The sequence below is a fragment of the Camelus bactrianus genome, chromosome 9 (genome assembly GCF_048773025.1).
Source record: "Camelus bactrianus isolate YW-2024 breed Bactrian camel chromosome 9, ASM4877302v1, whole genome shotgun sequence".
NCBI lineage: Eukaryota > Metazoa > Chordata > Mammalia > Artiodactyla > Camelidae > Camelus > Camelus bactrianus.
This window is the reverse complement of record NC_133547.1, coordinates 56,284,500-56,307,087: the sequence shown is the minus strand read 5'-3', so window position 1 is coordinate 56,307,087 and position 22,588 is coordinate 56,284,500. Positions and strand designations below refer to the sequence as shown.

Genomic DNA, 22,588 nt, shown 5'->3' with positions numbered 1-22,588 from the left:
AGACCACTCACATTTGGTCTCAACAAGGAAGTTTCTGGTTCAGATGTAAATTAAAATAAAATACCAAGGAAAAAGCAACAGCTTATCAAAGGGAAAGTATATTAGAGGCTAGAGGCAGGGAAGTGTTGCAGTTTTGTAAGCAGGTTTTAAGGAAGGAAGAACACGTGCTCAGTCAAGCCCAGGTTCACAGCCTGGCTCTGTTACAAGTTAGCTGGGCCGTGCTGGTCAAGGACCCAACATCTCTGAGCATTATTCTCAGCAGCAAAACAGTGACATGGTGTTTCCTCACCTTGGTGGTGTGCTGAGCTGGTGCAGGAGAGAAAGCTATGTACCCTGCACACATACATCCTCCTGTGGGAAAAGGTGTGTCTGAAAAGGGGAAAAACAGGGAAGTAAGAACTACTCTGAGGACTGCAGTGAAGGTGAAGTGAGCTGAGGTGCACACGGTGCTCACTGTGGAAGGGATTTAACTGCCTGCAGCAGTTTCCCTCCCCTCACCCTTCCCTCCTCTCTGTGTATCCTCCACCCAGGGGGGGCCAGGTGCTTCCCCGAGGATGACAGGAGAGGCCTTTCCCTAAATTTCTCCAAGGGAATGAGATCAAGTGCCTCTGTTGCCCACAGCCCACATTCAGGGTCCCCTAAAAGACCCAGCTGGAAACACAATGGCAGGGCCTGCTTGTAGGTTTGATGTCAGCCCTCATGGTCAGGTTGTCAGATTTAGCAAGTGAGTACAGGATGCCCGGTGAAATTCCAATTTCGAATTCCCTGGCAGATGGGGAAGCCACAGACACTGTGGGCCTCTTCTGATAAAGTGAAAAAACGGGAGATTGTGCTAGGAAGTAGACACACAACAGAACAAAGTCACCTTCCGTCTATCACCAAGGGATCCTGACTCTCCAGTGGTGGCTACTGACTCAAAATCGAGGATGGGCTTCGTGACACTACAACCATCATCCTTTCCCAGCCCACCAGCTCTGGGAGAGGATCATTGCAACATTAGTGGTTTGACAGCAGGGTGCTTTAACTGCCCCTTGAAGTTCCAGCTCAAGAAAGGGGTGAGCTATGGTTCAAGAGGACTTTAGGACCTGTTTCAAGAAAGTCATTACCCAGGGCTACCTGTCTGAGAGAGTGGACAAGGGTGAGCATTCGGGGTCCTTCTTTTCGACTTTCCTTTAAAGAAGAGGAAGTGATACTTAAATCTGGATGCTCACTGAGCATGAATAATGACCTTGCAGGTTCCTGGAAGCTGTGCTGGGTCCAGCTGACCTTGAGAAGATCAAGAGTAAGGCCAGGCTAGGTGCTAAACAGGCAGGTGCAGGCTGAGTTCAGGTTTAGGGAAGGCCTCAGGCAGCAAAGAAGAACACAAGTACAGAATGCAACCGAAGTCTCAAGGGCAACCTAGACAAAGGCAATCAAGGCAGGTTTGGCAACTTAATCTGCTCATTTGCAGCACCTACAGCTGTTGACAGGATCCCTGCAATGGCTTTGGTTTACTGCCAAGAGCTGACCAGGAACAACACTTCCACAGGACATGGACTCCATCGCCACCGAGAGAGAAAAGGTGCTGAGGATGAGACTGACTCTAACGTTTATTATGTTTGTGACTGTGGGCAAGAAACCTGGTATTCAATTTTTCTTACCTCTACAAAACAGGAATAAAGTTACAATACCCCTCTGACAATGCAGGCGCAAAACTGAGAGAAGTACATTGTAAACAATAAAACCAAAAATGGCTCTGAGCAGTGTGGGGCTCTTACGTCCCACTTCTGACCTGACTGTACCACTACAAAGCCTCAGAACCAGGACAGCTGGAACAGGGGCCAAGGGACCAAATGCTCCAGAAGAAGGGCTCATGCAGAAGGCTGCCTCCTCCAAGGTGGCTGGAGGGGATGCCCTATTTAAACTGGGTCTCAGGAAATTTTCTGGCACCTTAAGCAGGTTATAGTCCCAGAAGAGAACCACCAGCTGACAGATGCAGGGTTCTTTTCTGGTCTGTGCCCAGCACTCCTGGGGACCCAGCCTCCATAAACAGGACCATCCCTTCCCATCACTACTGCCTCATGTGGCCCATTTAAGAGGCAGCAGCTCTTCACTGTCATTAATAAAACGTGCTAATAGCATCAAAACCTGAGTGATTTTCTAAGCTTTTCCTCTCAGAACCAGGTTAAACACAGCGGGCTGTCATCCTTTTAATCTTTCAACCCAAATTACTTTCACTGTAGGGTCACCATCCGCCCAACGGTCAGGGAAAGAAAGAGCACAAGGAGGCGCAGGGACCATGAAGCAGGCACAGAGCTGAGGACATCTGAGGGCTGAGTTCTTACTCTGCTCTGGGCAGAGCCAGCAGGCACTCCGCAGAGCACAAACCCAAGGAAGGCGGTGAACCAACACCAGAAAGTGACAGGCAACACAAGCACTCATAGGCTGGAATAAAGCTCCATGATGGATGTAATAAGAGACGCACTTTTTTGTCCTGAGAAATGCAAGGGAAAGAAGCAATCAGCCCAATATCGCAGGAGCCTCGTGGAAGAGGAGGTGACTTGCAAATGCCTCCAGAGCCAGAGTGATTTTAATTAAGTTTCTCCTCCACTGCTTTCCTCCCATCTCACCTCAAGGTTGTGCTGGTTCTGAAAGAGTGACTTTTGTGGGTCAAGGAGATAGATTCTTCGGAGAGAGAAAATTATTTTCTCTGGTTTCTCCTTCACGTCGTCCCAAATCACAAACACACATGGTTTCCAAACACGGGGTTCCATGACCTTCAATCTGATTGCTAGCAGCAGCCAAGACCAAGCCTGTCCTCTCATTCTCTCTGCACTGATCCTTCCCTGAGCCTGCCGGCCCTCGCCTCAGCTGTGTGGGAGAGGCACTGCTGATGGTGAACACTGCCGGGGAACCCGGCATGATCTGTTACAAGGCTAGAGGGAAGCAGTGCTACTGCCATGAATGCAGACTGCAGACATCAATCCCGAATTTCTGGACCTCACCCTGGGAATCTGGGGCTCAGAGGAAAAGCAGTGATTTTCTGCTGTGCAGCTGACTGTCTTTAGTACAGACATTTTAAACAACTCTGCTGACTGAAAATGATGCCCGGGTGGAAACACCATTCTGATATATCATGCCCTTTGTTCCTTGGGGGTTAATTCTAATCTTACTAGGTTCCAAAACAAAGCCATGGCTGTCTGATAGTGGGATGGGCATTTGCACAGCACCATGGCTCAGCACCTGCTCCAGATGCTCCTCTGGGTGTGGGTGAGGGGTGAAGCAGAACCTGCCCTCGGGGGCTGACTGTATATGAAGCAAAACACACTGACACACCTGATCAGTTGACAGTGAGTGTGATGAAGATCAAACAGGGTGGTGGGACTGAGGGTTCCTGGGGTGGGGCTACTCCAGACACCGGCATCTGAGTGACAAACAAGAGCCCACTGTGGACGAGGACCTGAAGGAGCAGTGCAGAGACTGGGCTGCCATAAGCAGGGGAGAAGGTAAGAGGTGGGCACGGTACAGCTCAGGGAGGGCCCGGACACCAAGGGAAGGCGGTCAACACTGATTTCAAGTACTACTAGAGGGCTTTCAACAGGGAAGAGCTGACAAATGGTTTGTATTTTTTAAAAAATCAGGTTGGCTGTGATGAGAATGGAGGAGAGTGGAGGAGAGCGGAGGAGAGGTACATATCGAGAAGCAGGGAGCAGAGCAGATGCCCGGGGCTTGTCCTGGAGGGATGGCAGGTGGGCTGCACTGAAATTCTATCTTATGATAGAACTGTCTAGTGACTTTCAGGATGTGAGTGGAAAGAGGATAACTTCTAGGGTTTCCTTTCATTAGCTGGGTGGATGACTTTCTGAGATGAGTGGTGCCATTTTCTGAGTAGTCTGAGGAAGAAGTTTGCTTATGGAAAGAAACCAAGTACAGGTTTCTCCTGCTACCTGAAAGTAGGACGTTCCCATGACATCTCTCTGAGCTGAAATGGTGTCAAGTGAAGAAGCAATTATCTTTTTTGTGAAAACAAAAATCCTCTTCAGGTTTTTTTTCAGTTAGTGAGAACATGTAGAGCAATATTAATGCAGGTCTTTCATAAAAGCCAAGTGGTGTAAAGTGAACTTTTGAAAAGAGAGGGATACCTGTATTTGGTTTTGGACATTAAGTTTGATATGTGTCTGGGACATGCAAATGGAGATGTCAACTAAACAGCTGATACTGGAGTCTGGAGTTCAGTGGGATGGTCGGTCAGGCAGGGGATGGCTTTTTTGGAGTCATCAGCAGAAAAGTACCTAAGCCGTGGAACTAGTGTGCTTTCCTGAGGGAGAGAATGTGAGGAGAGATGGCTGCTTAGCACTCAGCCCTGGGACTTCCCTACTTTAAAAGCCCAGAGAAGACAGGCCAGCCAGGCAGATTGAGAGGAGACGCCCCCAAGCTGTGCTGGCCACAGTTGTGGGAAGTATTCCTGAAAGGTAGGCAGGAATACACCAGGAAGGGATTTAGAAGAATAAAACACCCGGCCTTCCAGTGATGCCCTAGACTTGGCATGGTCAGTATTGGCAGATGGAATAAAAAAGAGTGGGCAGGAGACTTGGTGTGGGGGGGTAGGGTGTGGGAGAAGGGAGGGGAATCCTATCTATAAACATGCTACACATTCCCCTACTCATTTAATTCCCATAATAAACCTGAGAGTATAGTGAAGTTTCTACTTCAAGGATGGGGAAAGGGGGCTGAGCACATGACAGGTTGGTAGTAGAAGCAGGGTACGAATTCAACTTCAACTCGGCTTATCGTAAAATAAAACACACACACACACACACACACACACACACACACACACACACACACACACAGAGAAAAGTGAGTAAAATGGGCAAGGCAGATGAATCATAAAGCAAGCATACATACGGCCATCACTAGGTCAAGAAGGAGAATGTGGCAGCCCCCAGGAAGCCCCAGCAGAACTCCCACCTGACACCCACATCCATCACCCAAGCCCAGACAGGTGTGTGCTTGCCCACATTTCCTTGCTTTCAAGTTTCTGTTTCTTCAGCACTGCAGTCTGGTTGTGCCTAATTTTGAACTTGACATAAATAGATATATTTATGTATTTTTTGCGCCTTGATTCTTTACAAACTGACCTAATGGACACGTATTTATCTGTTTTTGACCTTCATATAAATGGAATTTAAACGCATAAATAAAATAAATGGAACCATACTGCACGAACTTCTTTGTGCTATTATGTATTGAAATTTATCCACATTCATTCCAATTGCTAAAGAGTATCCCAGTGTGTAAATGTATCACACATTGTCTAATATACTATTGATGAAAAAAATCTATAAAGAGGAGACTTTCATCTTTTCCTATGCTGTCCTCGAGGGGGCTTAACTTCCACCTTCATAGTTTTTGTCTTTTTGTCTCTGAATTATATTCTGGATAATTTCTTTGATTGTTTTTCAGTTCACATATACTCTTTTCTGCTGGCCCAACTACTTATTAAATCTATCCATTTCATTTTTAATTATGGTTATTATATTTTTCATTTCTAGAAATTCTGTTGCATCTTTTTCAAATCTGCTAGGCCACTTTTAGAGTTTCTTCTTGTAAATATTTTCAAGTTTCTCTGCTTTTACAGAGGCTTATACAGGAGGCTTAATTGTATCAAAACCTGCATCTGATATTTCCATTGTCTAAATTCTTTGCAGATCTGATCCTGTGCCTACTGTTTCTCAAGGCGTTTTGCTTCTTGTATTTTAAGATAGCAAAATACTCTAAAAAAGTTGGACAGTAATAACCCAATACTGACCAATGTAGCTTCAAATTCTATCAAAGCTTTATAAGGGGAAAGATAGGATAGAACTTACTGAAGCAGAATTACTACCAAAACACAAAAAGCATGACAATCTTTTAACCCCAATTTCATCTTATTTTAATCAGAACTGTATTATAGGGATATTTTTACCACCATTCATGATCTAGATTCTCGTATATGAGAAGAATTTAAATACAGTGCATGTAAAAAGGTCACAGTCTCGTAATAAATAGGGCAGAGGCCAGTCATTACTCATAGGTAGCTTTTTTGAGATGCTATCAAATATGACCTTCCCCCCGATGTTTTAGCAGAGATCACTTTTGTTCTAGAGTAATACCTCTTGGCATGTGATTCCCCATTTATTCCCTCAGAGTAGACTCTCCCCAGGTGGCCTCTGCCCTTGTGGGCATCTGTGTAAGAAAAGCTGGGGCCGGACCAAACAGACCTTACAGGTTTGGTTCCTGTGCTTCCCTCCCTTCGACACTGCAGCACTGGGCACACTTCTCAATAGATATCTTGCCCTTCTCAATAGCCTGTTCTGAAAGTTGGCTCTCTAGTTATAGATGTGCCAGAAAGGCGTACCCAGCAGCTGATTGCTCTCATTTTTAGAATCTTAATGCTGTGGTCTAGTGATTCTCAACCCTGGTTGTGCATCAGAAGCACATGACGAGTGATTTAAAGATACAGGTGTCTGTGACTCATTTTTAAAAAACTGAGGTGTAACTGATTTACAATATTATATAAGTTTCAAGTGTACACAATTTTCAGTGATTCACAATTTTTGAAGGTTATACTACATTTATAGTTATAATAAAATACTGGCTATATTCCCCATGCTATACAATGTATCCCTGTAGCTTACTTATTTTATACATAGTAACTTGTACATCTTTATCCCCTACCTTATCTTCCCCCTTCCCTCTCTTCCTGGTAACCACTAGTTTGTTCTCTACATCTGTGAGCCTCTTTGTTCTATTCCCTAGTTTGTTTTATTTTTTAGATTTCACATGTAAGTAATATCATATAGTGTTTGTCTTTCTCTGTCTGACTTACTTCACTAAGCACAATACCCTTCAAGTCCGTCAATGTTGTTGCTAATGGCAAAAGTTCACTCTTTTTTTATGGCTGAGTAGTATTCCCTTATATATCTATACCATACAGATATCTCTGACTTCTGATTCAGCAGTGCACAGAGGTGGTCTGGTCATCTGAACTTTGGAAACACCCCCAGAAGATTTGCATGCTTAGCCAAGGTAAGAAGCAGGGCAATAGTTCCTTCCCTGGACCAGGGTTGGGTTGTTTCATCTGCCAGCAGGAACTAGGAGAGACAAGTGAGTGGAGGTGTTGGGTGGGGGCGGGCACTGGAGAGGGCAGGTGAGAAGAGCCAAAGGCAGAACATGGAAGTCATCAGATCTGGTTTGGAAAAACACAATCAGATCGTGGAATCATCTGGCCGAGGCAGCGGAGGCTCAGAGAAGAGGGAAAAGCAGCGCTTAGAAGTTGCATGCTATTAGTAGTTCCTTAACCCAGTTAGGTGACTTTCCAGTCTGGAAAGTCCTCACTGGGCAGATGGCCTTTTTAATTTTGTTTTCTCTTCCAGCCTACATTTTATTCTCTCTCCCTTATCTTCAACAGCACGGCTCCTTACTTTTACAAGACCTTTATTAACAGAATGAACACTGTCTAACCCATATAACCCATCCTCAGAGAAGCAATAAAGTCTGGCACACACTGGCAGTCCCTCTGCCGCCTCAGACCAGCAGGTGAACGTGGAGAAGAGGCAGGGGCTGAGTTACTAGGGCCAGCTCAGAGGCGGCGCTTCAGGGCGTGTGGCAGAGGCCTTCTCTGGGTAACACTGACTCCTACCTGTGCTTTCTTGTGGGCCTTCCACAGATGCTGTGGCACTTCTCTGTCTGTCCTGTGGCAAATCATCTTTGACAGACTGACTTAGAAGTCTGATAGTTAAAAAAGCTCATGAAATCATTAAAAAAATTTTTTTTCACATATTGATCGGCTTCTAGGTTCATTCAAATACTCGTGAAGCCTAATTTAGAAAAATGACTCCCCAAACAAAAACCGCACCTGTCTTTATTGTAATTTAGCTTATAAATAACCTGAAGGACTACCCCTTTAACACACACCTTTATGTGACAGTGACAGGTGCTCTGCAAAGGGCTTCATGTAGACAGGCATGCCTCATTTTATTGCGCTTCACTTTACTGCACTCTGCAGATTCTGTGGGTTTTTTTTTTTTAAACAAATTGAAGGACTGTGGCAACCTTGTGCTGTCAGATGATGGTTAGCAAATAAAGTATTTTTAAATTAAGGTATGTACCTTGCTTTTTAGATATAATGTTTAGCAGACAACAGTATAGTGTAAACGTAACTTTTACATGCAAACTTTTGGGAAACCAAAAAATTTGCATAACTCACTTTACTGCAATATTTGCTTCACTCCCGTGGCCTGGAACCAAACCTGCGGTATGTCTGAGGTCTGCCTGTGCTACGCACATATAGGTATAATACATATATCACATATAGTGTCTCATGAGGGCCACACAACCACCCTGAGGGTGGTATCATTACCCCAGCTTTACTGGCGAAGAAGCTGAGCCTCAGTGATGCTCAGTGACTGCAGGGAAAGCCCTGCCGGAGAGGCAGGCCGGCGGAGCAGCAGGGCCACCTGATGGGCATGATGCTTCCTCAAGGGCAGGGAGCATGGACCTTGTGCCATGGACCCACCTCTGCAGCAAATCTGTTCTTGGCCCCTCTGAGGTTTCTAAGTACTCACTGAACAGTTTTTTTCTGGATGTCCCTATACACACAGTCATGAACATCCTCTTTGTATTCCAAAGTGAAGAGGAAGAAGGTGCACATTATGGCATGGATGCTGTCTGAGAGCTAGTGTGTTACACAGGCTGAAGCCATAACAACATGGACAAAAACATCCCACAATAATGTGACAACATCTCGGCACTCTTCTGGCTCTGTTTCTGACACACTGGCTTCTCAGGTCAAATAATTCAGATGAGGCCAAGGCTGATACAGTGAGCCAGGTCTGACCACGTGAATAAACAAGGTGACTTACAGTTCATGGGGGTTGTAATTCAGCAAATCCAGGCTGGCAGACGTGACTGTTCTCGAGAGAAGAGCTGCTCACATGCCTTCCCACCCCCTTCCTGTCACTCCAGTGTTTTCCTCGCTGACAGGACCCACCCACGTTAGAACTCAGCTTCAATGACAAACCAAAGAGTTCACATTTTTCATTTCATTGTGAAACGCTTCTGCCTGCCTAAATTTGGTGGCGTGTGTGCAGTGAATGATTTCAGAGTTTTTAGGATTTTCAGAGGAACAAAATTGCTAGTTCTTACCCTTCCTTCCCTCGATTGTGGATGGCGAGCTCTTCGCCAATGCCCTCTTCTTCCTTGAAGCTCTCCCAGTCCAGCTTGGACTTCTCCAGGGTGCTCATCTTCTGCTTCTTGGCTCCAATTTTCCCCAAAAGATTGCTCATGCCACTTGATCTCTTTAATCTAGGGAAAACAAAGACATGAAACATGTAGCATGTTAAAAACTCTCATTTCTTGATTAATGGTTTTTCTGATTGGCACAGAAAAATCCCCTAGATTCGAGCTACTTATCTTAATGGAGCCATGTCTGCACCTAGGGTACTTCCTGTCTGGTGTGGCAAACACCTTAGGAGACTGCCTCTGACTGCTCTAATGACTGAGGATAGGAAATCCTGAAGCCCTCTGTATGCCCTGCGTGACAAGCAGGTCTCTGCGTGCAAGGAGGGAGAAGCACAGCATGATTCAGACTTGGTTTTAGAATCACATGCCTTGGTTCATATTCCAGCTCTAACCGTGTGACTTTAGGCTAGTTGTTTAACTGCATCTGCCTTGGTTTCCTAATCTACAAAGTGAACACTTACTCATGAGGCTGGAGTGTATCTTATATGTAAAGTGCTTAAAAGAGCACCTGGCACAGAGTAAAGGTGCAGGAAATGTTACCCATCCTGAATCACTGTCATCATCTGAGCACTAAAGCCCCAGGGAATTCTTTTAAGAGAAAGAGAACCAGATTCCAACACTGATGAGCAAGAGGTCATAGTATCTTAAAAGGACTCTAAGATCAGTTTCTTTTCAACTCCTGTGAGTCAGGGCCCTGGTTTTTCCCAGGAGGTGGAGAACATTCCTCATCCTAAAAGCAGGGAATTTATAGCCTGTGTTCTACTTGCTGATGATGCTATCATGGACGGTGGGAGAAAACCCACATGCCCAAGTTCAAGTCTTGGCAGGTCAAATATTCCTGTCAACATTAAATGTATGTGATAAAATAAGAAAAACAGAACGCAGCTAGTAAGAAGGTGGTACTAGGGGAAGGAATTATGGAAGGAATGTGACTTTTGGTCTCTTTAGAAAGGAAAACAAGTTATATACTAGCATACAGGAAACTAGCAGTCATTTTCTGTTTTACTGGGATATGCGAGTTAAAACATTTAAAAACTCTATGAGCTAACATCACAAGGTGTACTGACAACACTGATAGTAACACCTCTCACTTGCCTAGAAGGCTAATTCTCCAAGCACTTTCATAAGCATTTTCTCATTTATTCTCATCACTGCCTGTGAAAGAGGACCACTGAGTTTCAGGAGGAATCTTTTAAGACTATCTCGTGTCTCTCGTGTCTCACCAGCCATTCTGAAATCCCACCTCTTGCAGCATAGTGCTGGGGAAGGACGGCTCACTACCTCTGCCCTGGAGTGAAGTGACAAGCCAATGTCCACACTGAATACAAGACTCTAGGGGCTGAAGAGTTACCCACTATGCTCTCATTCTATTCATGCCAGTGAAGAGGATGTTAGCTTCCCCGTCATGGTCACATCCCACTACATACTTCCAGCTTAAGATCAACTCAGAGGAGGCTGGGTCGGCACCATCATCCTCACTTTGAGTTAGACAAATAAACAAAGTGCAGAGAGGCTACATGATACAACAAAGGTCAAACCAATAGAAAATGCAGATCCAGGATGAAGAGGTCTTTCAGGCTCCCAGTGTGGTGCCCTGCGCTGTCTTACCTCTAATGTGAGAATTTACTTGAGAGCTTTTCTGACAGCTATTTTATTCCCAATTTGCTTAAGAATTTTCTGAACAGCTCTTTATGAGCCTTCAATTCATAGCTTCTAAAAATTCCTTCCCAGACAACTCAGTCCCTACCACAATCTCTCCATCAGTACACAGACTATATGTGACCAAGAAGAGATCATGAGTGGGGATGTGGAAACTTACTATGGTTCAAATCTCTTCATGTCTCACCTGCCTCACTGCCGTTGCCCTGGTTCTCATTTTACATTCTCTCTCCTGGATAATTCAGTGGCCTCCTCACTGGTCTCCCTGACTTTCATTCTGTCCCACCTTCACTTACCTGCTCCAACTGGCTTCCACTCCACATGCTGTCATTAGAGTGGATTTTCTAACATAAAGCTTATCCTGTCTTTCTGCTTAAATGTCTCCTCCCCAACCCTCTGTTGCTCTTACAATAAAGTCTAAACCCCGCCACTTGCAAAGTTCTTCCTGATCTCTCTCCTCATCTGCCTCTGCAATCTCTGCTCCAGCCATACACTCCCCATGCTGCACTTCACCTCCCCCTGACTCCCTCCCATTCATCTGTTCTTGTCTCAACCTAGAAATCACTTCCTCCAGGAGGCTTTCCTGGACCCCTCCCCCAACCTCTGGATCAGATACCTCCTGCAGGTGTTTCTATTGCACTCCAGTTCTCTTTGTATTATAGCACCAATCCTTGTGTAACAGGTGCTTGAGGACTCTCCTAATTTCAGCTGCCACCACACTGGTCAATTCTGAGGAAGCTCAGAACCACAGCAGACAATATCCCACCAAAAACACATACCTGGAGACTTTCCATTTCTGGCTGCAGGGTCTCCTTTGACCCTGCCTACATGTCACAAGCACTGTGGTGGAGTTCATGCCATTAGGGTCACCCTCATGGGGACAGGAGCTGGTGGCTAAATGACCCAACCTCTTGTCCTCACACAGGCAGTTCTGGGAGGCATTCTGGATGCTTCTCGCAAGTTCTGGTGGCATCAAGCCCTCGTGACCTTGGAAGTGCATTCTTGTATTGGCTTTTCCTCCTTTCCTGCCTCACTTTCCCCACCCTCTTAACTCCTGTTTCCTGGGAAGCCCTCTCAAACAAACTACCTGCACTCAAAGCCTTACCTATGGTTCTGCTTTGCAGGGACTCTAACTAAGACGTTTAGGAGAAACATGATTTTCCTGTGCCGCTCTATCTCTCTGCAGAGACTTAAGTCCTGGGCCTCCAAATCTCTCTACAGCACACGGATACAGTTCTGCAAACAGTGGATGCTCAGTAAAGCCAACAATGTCACCTAGGTCACAGAACCAATTAGTGGGAGAGAATCAGACCTTTGTAGAATAAAAGGTGTTCAGAACACTTTAAATTGGGGAATTCTAAGGGGAGGAATTTCCATTTGTATTTGCCAATCAGCTCTCAGCAACCCAGGGTTCCCCATTTTATCTGGGCAGCACCACAGCTTTGTACACCGTCTCTCCCCCTCTTCGTCTACAGCTCTGACGGTATTACCAGATTATTCCATCTTTTCAACAAATCACTCTGAGAAATCTATTGGAAAATGATTTTTGCTGCATAGTGGTGAAGAGGGTTCTAGGGAAGGAAAAAAGTCACAATCCCCCTTTGCCTTGTTCACTATTTTTTTTGTTGTTCAAATTATTTTTAATTGTATAAAATGGGTCTTTTCTCAACTTTGATGCTGCTATGGACTGAACCCCTTGGGTTATTTCTTTCTTTTTAAAAATTATTATTATTTTTTAAATTTTATTTTGTTGTTGTTGTTGTTCACTATTAAACATCAGCAAAATGTCACCTGTGCTATTATGCTCTGGGTCTGCCTGTGCTGGATCATCAACATGGTTTATGATTTCCTAATCTGATGGTCTCGAAAGGAAAACTACCCATCTTTTATTTGAGGCTAAATCAAAGTCGAATGATACATTTACAGTAGCAGCCAAAACATGCAGAGGTGTATCGTCACTGAGACAGACACTTTCTTCCTGGAAGCTGGCATCTCACGCTCACTTCCCACCTTGACATGGGGCTCTAGTTGTGCAATCCTGGCATCATTCCACTGCAGCTTTCAGAAAGGCAGATCTACCCTGACCTTGGCCCCATCTCTGCTGTTAAGGTTCATCAATCAGGCTTTCAGGAAAGCTGAGGCAGATGGGAAGAGTCAGCTTCTGGGCAGTGGCTGCTGGCTCTGCGCTGTGAAGGAACACTGCAGAGAGCACCGAGGCTGAACAGCTCTCTCCCAGAAGTGCCGCTGCACTAGGAGGGAGTTAGCACTGGTGTCCCATGGAAAACTGGGGAAGGGGGAGGTCAGAATTCCCTTGAAGACTTCTCTGCTGTCAGCAGGAACCAGTGCAGTTTAAGGCATCAGAGCAACAGAAACACTGACTTCTCTTTGTTCTGGATCCTAAGCCATAAAGGCAAGGGACCACCAGAAAGTCAGCTCTGACAGCCCACCCCTCCCCCAGCTGTGGATTTTCTGGTCTTCGGTTTTTTTTTGTTTTTGTTTTTTTTAACTTTTTTTTTACTGAGTTACAGTCATTTTACAATGTTGTGTCAAATTCCAGTGCAGAGCACAATTTTTCAGTTATACATGGAACATACATACATATATTCATTGTCACATCTTTTTTTCACTGTGAGCTACCATGGTCTTGGTTTTAAAGCAGGGTGAATTGTGCCACAGAAACCACAGCATTTCATTCAAGAGGACCCTCATCCACCTGCTAGAGGTCAAAGTTCAAAGGAATGTGGTGCCCTGGCTTCCTAACAGATTGTATCCAGAATGTTATACTCAGACATGTCCAGAATATTGTTCCTAAGATGCTTTCAATGTAACAATGACATTTCAACCATCTCCTCCTACTCTACTGACCTCACTACCATAAGTTCCATGAAAGGACTAATCCTGCCCGAGAGGCATGGCTTCTGCTCTCCCCAGTTGGCTTCCACGCTGTAAGAGGGAGTGGCCAAGTGTCTGGGTACACTGGTCAGAGACTCTTACTAAGCCTTTTTTCCGGCGTTTTCTGTTCACTTCTCCATCATTCAGTAATTATCTCAATTGCCTTCCCACCATACCTCACCCGGTGTGCAGTCCCAAGACCAGACACCGGCCAAGACATCACACAAAAATGATTGAGAAACTCAAAAAAGTAAAAGGGCCAAAAAAGGCAAAATGACTTGTCTTTTTTCTTTCTGAATTCAAAGTTTACAATGATAATTTGCTAAACTTTTTCTGCTACTTTTCAGCCCCCAAAATGTAAGTTTAACAAAATTTACTGCAACTAAATAATAAATTCCATCCTGCTGAGTCTGTTATAAAGATTACTATAGTAATTCTTTGCTCCAGCCCCATGAGCATGGACTCAGATTCAGACAAATGACTCATTTTGTAGCAGAAGCGCTGCTTTATCTGGCCACCCTCAGTGACGCTCTGGATCCTGCTGTTTATTTATAAGAGGTACTGGAAAGGAGCTGGGAAAATAATTCCTTAAACAGAAATAGAAAGGATGACAGGACACAGCAACTGGTTGTGAAGGAAAAGTGGGAGCATCTTTCCTATGATCTTTAAAATCAGCCTCAGGCACCCAGCTGTCCCACAGGATAGAATTTGAGGTTTGGGAATGAATTTCAAGTCATTCATTCATTGAACTCATCCGACAGAAATTACTGAGAAATTACACCAAACACCGTGCTTGGAACTGGGGATACAAAAAGATATAAGGTATAATCTTTGGCTTCAAGGAGAAAATCTAGGAGAGGAGAGCATCATACAAGACAACTGTAACTACATACTGTGAGGACACAAAAGAGGGAGCAGTTGAGAGGCTATTTAACCCAACCCCTATTTTAGGGATGAATTAACTAAAACCCAAGAACGTAAGAAACCTGCTCAGGTCCACAGTGGGAGACTTGGGGCCAGTATGCAGTGCTTCTGACACCCAGCCTGTCTCCTCCACCTTGTTGATGCTGTAGTTGATGACAGAACCTTTGCAGGTCCCTTCCACACTCCAACTTCACTGCTAACTGGTGGTGGGGTGGGGTGGTGTGTAGTGCATATTCTTATTTTCCCAGAGCTCCCTGTACACAGGGCTCATGTCTTACTCATTCTTGATGCACCCACAGTGTAGTACAAAACCTGGCCATGGTATGTGATCACTGCATATTTAATGTGATTTGACAATGGATTTATCCAAATGATTTTTTTCTTATAACAAAAAGGACTTAACACTACATTTGCGCCAACAGGAAGGAAAGGAAGTTCCAAACCTGAACCAGCAAGGATAGGGTCCACACATGTGCACGGAAGCACTACTGACCTTCACTTAGCACTTCAACACCCAGAGCCCAGCTCAAGTCTATACCTTGCGTCTCATGACTTGCATAACCACTAAAATGCAAATTATTTGCAACAAAGATTCTTTGGCAGAGATAGGCAGTTTCCTCAGTATTTGTCATCCGTTTACACGGCAGGAGTAGACTTTTCTGTAGCTCACACATGGACTATTTTCCAGAGTCTGGAACTGGTATGGTACTCCCTGAGAAATGGGAAGAAAATTTATGATGAAAATTATTCATCATAGTAAGAGCTATCTGCTTGAAACCACTGTTCTCTTTCAGATTTAGCTGAAATCCCTAAGAATGGAAAGTAAAGTCCCAGCCCCTGGGCCAATTTCATTCCCCACTTGTGTAAGTCTCTAAGTAATCTCCCCAAAGCCCAAGACCAGATCACTCAAGGAAATGGACTAGAAGCCAGTGGTACATTAGGAAGACAGTTTAAATCCCAGTCACTTCCCAACACTATACTGACAGTATTCTGTAGGACATGGGGCTCAGAAAGTGGAAAGCCAGAAATACTGACATTGATACAGAGCCATCCACCCCACCTCAAAGGCATCTATCAACAAAAAGTGAAATAAAAGCTGGAAAACAGCAGCAGCTTCACAGTTTTTATACAAATAGAAAATGATCTACTTCTCAGTTTTATTGCTCTGATGTCAACCCAAGAATGAAGAGCACTTAGGTTTGATCTGCTTTCAGCTGCTCTACATCTTTGTAACATGTCTATGACACACGCCTGATAATTCTGGTGGCAAAAGTCCTGAATTCTAAGCTCTTTTAAAACACTGCATTACAGAAAGCCCTTTCCATCTCTTCCTTCCCTACCTATTAAGAGCAGAGGTTTGTTTTGCCCTGCTCTGGCCTCTGAGCTGATGCTGGGAGGACCATTTATTCTAGCTGACTTGGTTCTATTTAAATGGGCAGCTCTGGGGGAGGGGATAGCTCAGTGGTAAAGTGTGTGCTTAACACACACAAGGTCCTGGGTTCAATTCCCAGTACCTCCATTAAAACAAACAAACAAATAAAAACCTAACCACCCACCCCCACAAAAAACCTAAATAGATAGCTCTTTCTATAGAAAATACATTATTCATTCACAGCCAGTAAGACATGAACTGTTCTCCCCAAAGTAGTAGGGGTCCTCTAACTGCAGGCTCCTGATCTCTGTTGTGATCAAGGGCATTCATTTTTGAGACAAGCAATTGGGGTTAGGGCCTCTCAAGTGACACTGACATGGACTTTTTCTCTGGGACAAGCTAACTGACCTGCTGGGCAGTAGTTTATTAGCAACATACACAAAGAGAAAGTTAATGTCCTTTGTGAAGAACAGTCCTCCGTTGGTCTACCTCTCTGCTGAAACAGCCAGCTCAGTGGGCTTGGGTCCCTTGCCACAGAAGGCAATTGTGTGTTTTTACTGTTGTTCATTTTTATTAATCTGCCTAGTTCACACATCTCAGAGAGGGTCAAAGTTAGACAAGCGTTAGGAGAGTGGGTCCTCTAACACACCCTGCTTCAGTGAGGCGTCTGCAATGCTTGGTCCACACACACAGCACAGAGAGAAATGCAGCAGGCCTGGGGCTGGCGGGGTGTGTGTGGGCTGCTCTGTGGGATGGACCGTGTAGGCACAAGAACGCCAGTGTGGTCTGGTGAGAAGTTTCCCTCAATGTTTGGGTTTGAAAAATATCAAACTGACAGAAAAGGTGAGAGCAGAGAACAATTATCTGAATGCTCTTCACTTGGATTCACCAATTAACGTTTTGCTGCATTTGCTTTCTCTCTCTAAATTTTGGGCAGGGGTGACATCATGCCCCTTCACCTCTAAATACCTTGCGTGTATCTCCTCAGGACATTCTTCTGTGTAAATACAACAGCTGTATTATACCCAAGAAATTTAACATTGGTGTCAAAGTCCATATTCACATTTCCCTCAATGCCTCCCCAATGGCGTTGACACTTGTTCTCCTTTCCCTCCCATCAGGCACCAGGTTTGAGGTTTCCTTGGTCTCCTGCCTTTTGTTTTGTTTGTTTGATTTTTGTACTTTGATAGTCTTTTGCACCTAGATTGGTTGTCTTACAGAATATTGCTTGTTTAGGATTTGTCTGTTTCCTGTGGCAAGTATGCCACGTAGATGAGGGTGGGTACTTCTTATGCACCATCACAAAGTGATGGACACATAGTGTCAGGTCAGCCAGGTCTCATGATGCTGTGACCCCTTGGGTAAAGTGGTGACCGCCAGAGCTCTCAATTGTAAAGGTACATTTTCCTCTCTGTGATTAATTTGTAATTAGTGTGTAATATGCAGGATAATATCTTCAGGAAGTTCAGGAAGCTCTGACTGCTTATTTCTGGTGCCTCACCTACAATGCTTTGGCCACGTCTAAGGACAGACTGGTGTTGAATGAATAGTAAAATATCCTATTGGAGGGACAAACATTCAGAAAATCCCAAAGGGATCACAGAGCTCTGGCTGTAAGGAAGTCTCTAAAAAGTGAAAGAGCAGTAACTGGAGAAAGGCCAAGGCTTATGAGATCATCAGCAGAGTCCTAGACTAGACCTGCCAGTGGTGAATAGAGGTCTCTGGCCAACACGGAAGCATTCACCTAGATACCCAATACTCTTCTCAAGCGCGAGGGGGCCAGAGTGCATAGGGTTAAGTGACATGAAGTCAGTGGCAAAGAAAAACCCTCTGGCCCTCCCACTGGACCTCTAGGAAATGATACTTCAGAATTTCCCTTCTCCTTTGTCCCACTCCCATGTGGTTTCATCTCACCCCCTGGGAAAGAGATAATGCCACATCCCTTCCTGCCTCTGCTCCAGCAATTTCCTTCCTTATACCATTCCCATGGTGGGGGTCAGGGCAAAGCAGGAAAGGGCCTCCACCATTTCATAGCAGTTGGGGAGTGAAGAAGGCCTGCGGGCTCTCCAAGGAGGAAATGTTTAGTTTATTGGGAATGAGGATTATGCCTGGGGAGGGAAGGGATGCTTTCCCCTGAGATGCAACCTGCTGTTGCTTTAATTTGAATGATCAGGCACAGCTGTGGAGAATAATTTACTGACCAACACAGACCATTTACATTTCTGAGACAGAATTTTAAAGGAATTATTAAATACAGCTTCTAACCGAGCTCATAATGACATTTTTCTTTATGCAGAACCCTGGGAGCTCAACTGAGGGAGGCACGTCTTGTTTTCCAGATACTGGTTCCATATGGGCTCCCAACCAATCCCAGCCAGAGGCCAAGGAGTCATGAGGCGGAACTGGGATCTGGCAGCTACTGCGTCAACGGCCTCAGAGTTCTCGCCACAGAACTCTTGCCTTCCTGCTGTGACAGTGCCCAGCTCTAAGGATTCCTGCCTGGTGTGAGAGCCAGGAGCCACACTCCCCCACAACACTCCCATCAGGAACAGAGCCCCTCTCTAGGAGAAACCAGCAACGTGAAAAGCAAAGCACAGGGCTTGCAAGATGTCTGTGCCCTGACTATGGGCTGGCTGCTGACTCAGGAGTTGGCATGCTTCCTCAGCCCTACCTTAGAGCTCTGCTTTTTCTTTGACTTTCAGCTTCTTTTTCTCAGGCAGGTTTCTATCTTCTCATGAAAATGTCTGAGGATGTCTACATAGAATACATATTAAATTCCTGGCCATCTCCCAGGATGAGATCGGGTTAAAGTTTTAGGATGTGAGGGGTGTCTTCTGTCTGACCAGAGAGACCTCACTGAAAATGAGTCATGCCTGTGGTCCTTTCTAGAAATGGGTAGGCACATTAACCCACATGGCTTTAAATAAAGTGCATATGAGCTGGCTAGTATACATTTTGCAAAACTGCTCCCCCTCTCTCCCAAACTTATCACCACTACTAAATAAGCGTGTTAAATTCCAAATGAGAAGGATATGGACGTTGGACACAGCTGGGATTCCTGACACCTCAAAGTACTGTCTGGAGGGGAGTGTGCTTTATGGTCCTTTCATTAGGTGAGGGTAAGTGGTAAGAAAGGTCATTTTTCAGCACTGGGTGCACCTTCCTGGGCCCTGACTCCAAATCCCTCCCAGGGTGGCATCTGTACCACTAGGCACACACTCACATGCCAGAGCATCTTCTCAGCCTCCTAGAAGCCACTATCCTGCTAATTTAGTGGGCCACTCAATGAGGCCCAGTTCTGCTGCCGTCCAGGGGGCCACTCCCACCTGTCCCCCAAAACTCAGGACACATAATCATCTGCAGTTTTCCCCTTGTCACAGTGCCCCTCACAATCCAAGTTTTAAAGTTCTTGGGAAGCAATTGTCTGCACAAAGGTGATCAAAAGAAGGGGATTGTTTTCAAATCTGAGCTCTAGGTGTCACTTTGCTAGGCAATGCCACGGATTTCAACAAAGAGAAATATCTGTTCCCTCGTAGTCTGGTAGAGAAAACAGAAAACTTTCTTTTTATTGCACTCAGGAAATGGTTTTCATAGATGTTAACCGCAGCTGGGCAATCTGTGTAACCACAACATAGTTTCTCTTTAATAAATGGAAGATTTTTACCCATTGCATCACTGACCACCACACAGAACTCCCACCCTCCCCCTCCAAGGCAAGAGAAAACGATAGCGTCTCTTTCCTTCACCCGCCAGGAAGGGGCTGCTAAAGGAGCTTTTTCACTCAGAAACTCAGAACGCTCTGAAGGTTCCCGTCATCCAACCCTACTGCTGAGTGACGGCCGGCCCCTGGACAGAGCCAGTTTCTCTGCATACAGAACGCCTCCCAGGAGCCTTTATGACCACGATCCACAATGGCCATAATGTACCTAGTCCTACTGAGAAAGTGTTTTTCTCTAAGATTGAAGACAATAAAGACAATAAATCAAATATATAAGCTACCGAATTTACTTGTATCCTAAAAGAACTCTGGAAAATCTGATGCCCAATCTTTTTTTATTCTCAGCTAATACTTTCAAAAACAGCTTCACGGAGATATAATTCACATACTAAAGAATTCACTCTTTTAAGGTATGCAAGCCAATGGTTTTTAGTATATTCAGTTGAGTAGCCGTTACCACAATCTAATTTTAGAACATTTTAACATCTCATCAAAAAACAACAACAAAAAACCCTCCTCATACCCACAGTCACCCCCATTCCTCCAGCCCAAGGCAGCCACTAATCCACTTTCTGTCTCTCCAGATCTGCCTACTGTCTCAGCTAACACTTTTTTGTTGTTTTTTGGTGGGAGAGGTAACTAGGTTTATTTAATTTTTTAATTAGGTTTAGTTTTTTTTTTTTTTAATGGTGGTACTGGGGATTGAACCCAGGACCTCGTGCATGCTAAGCATGCACTCTACTACTGAGCTATACCCTCCCCCTTCTCAGCTAATCCTTTTAAATCATAAGTTTAAGACTATACAGTTGGTATCTGTTACAGCTTCTTATAGGAAACACATTTAAACTTTCAATTGGTCCTCTATGCTGATGGTCTTACATAAATTTCGTAAGGGCCAGGAAAATCAGAAATCCGGACTGCACACAGGGATGTTCGAACATCTGAGCACTGCCTGTATGTCTATGTCCCACATGTCACCAATACTACTTTGGAGCTGTGTTTTTAAAGCAGTGAGGGACACAGACTTAGCACTCAGTGCAGAAACCTGCCCCTGCCACTTAAGTTTTTTTTTTTTTTTTCAAATCTCTAGGTGAGTACATTTATCTGAACCTCAAGTAATCAATCAGTAAAATGAGGATAATAACTACCTTGAAGTGTGATGATTAATTGAGATATTTATCAACTCAGCCTTTATTTATTGAGTGCCTGTGGTATGCCAGACTCTGCTGGTCACTGGAGATAGAAACACAAATTTCTTACCCTCATTTAATTCATTCGCTAGAGAAAGATGTATGAACAAGTCATTAGATTATGAGAAAACTGCTACACAAAGCAAGTACAGTAGGAGTCTAACAGTATGAGTTGGGGAAGGCTGCAGGGAGGGAGGGCTAGTGCCTGAAATCTGAAGGACAAGAAGGAAATGCCACCAGAACAAGGTGGGATAGAGCAGTCCGGAAACAAGTCATAACATCTGCAATGTGTGTAAAAGCATTTACTGGCACATGCTGGCACACAGCAGATAATCAGTGCTTCCTGTCTTCCCTACTCTTAGCCTCTCATGTCTTTGAAAAGACGCTTCTCTAGAATCCAGAAAGAAATTAAAGTCTTGCTGCTGCTAAGGAAAAATGAATGGATCTGGGACTTTAGGAGTTGTTTGTTCTACCTTTTTCTGAGGCTAATTCATCTTTGGCAGCAAAGTATATTTTAAATTTTGACTTATTTCTCCACAAACTTTTCATTTTGAAAAATTTCATACCAAGAAAAGTTGATCTCCTTTGATCTAGAACAGCCCTCTTGCTTGTAGAATGGCCCACAATTTGGACTTGTCTACCTGTTAATGTGGGCTTCTTTGAGGGTATCTGGAGTCTTCAGCACATGATTCTTGGACTTCTCCATGTACACTCAATTCCTGAGTGATTTCATCTAGTCCCAAGGCTTAAATACCAGTTTTATGCCTCTGACCCCCAAATGTCTTATTTTCAGCCCAGACCTCTTTAACTCCAGACTTATCTACTCAACTGTCTAGTGAACATCTCTACTTGCATGCCCAGTAGACTTCGCCTGCATCAGCTTTTCACATATAGTAGAGGGCAACGACACCTGGCCAGGCACTCACCTCTGACCTCCTCTCCTATAACTAACCCCCTCAACTCATTCCACCCCAGGCATGTGCCCACCTTTGTAGCCTTGCCTCAAGCCACTTCTTCCACCCAAAATACTCTTCCCAGATAACATCTTGGTTAACTTCTTTACCTCCCTTAAGTCTTTGCTCAAATCTCAATTTCTCAATGAGGCTTACCCTGATCATCCTATTCACTACTGTAACCTTTACCCACCCTGGACAGTCCTGGTTGCCCTCCCTCCTCAGATTTTCTTTTCTTTACAACACTTAGCATTTTCTAACACATCATGTAATTTGTTTACTGTCTATCTCTCTGCTGGAATGAGAAGTCCACAAAGGTTAGAGCCGATGTGCGCTTTGTTCACTGATATAATCAAAGCGCCTGGCACATGGTAGGCACTCAATAAACATTTGTTAAAAGAATGTATGAATACTGGAAAAACATATCAACTTGGTACATTATAAACAGATTCCAATAATGGTATCTACTAAAGTAACTATTCTTGGTATTGGCTAATCTCATAGCTGCTGCCCCTCCTTAGCTAGGCTTTCTTTTATTTTCTTGAAGAATAGTCAGTTTCCAATGTTGTGTCATAGCTAGGTTTTCTACAAGAGAATTAAGTACTTCAGAGCAGGC

At 44.5% G+C, this 22,588-nt stretch overlaps 1 protein-coding gene across 2 annotated transcripts in view; it reads right to left on the bottom strand.

Moving 5' to 3' along the window:
* The window catches only part of CFDP1 (craniofacial development protein 1), a 102,008-nt gene that overhangs the window by 490 nt on the left and 78,930 nt on the right, over positions 1-22,588 (bottom strand). Inside the window, exons 6-7 of one of the 2 annotated variants that reach the window (XM_074370427.1) lie at positions 9,169-9,327; positions 290-369 (exon numbers count right to left, since the gene is read on the bottom strand). In XM_074370427.1, the coding sequence (XP_074226528.1) occupies positions 290-369; positions 9,169-9,327 (239 nt within the window). The remainder of the gene's footprint in view (positions 1-289; positions 370-9,168; positions 9,328-22,588) is intronic. The other variant, XM_074370428.1, reaches the window with a different exon arrangement.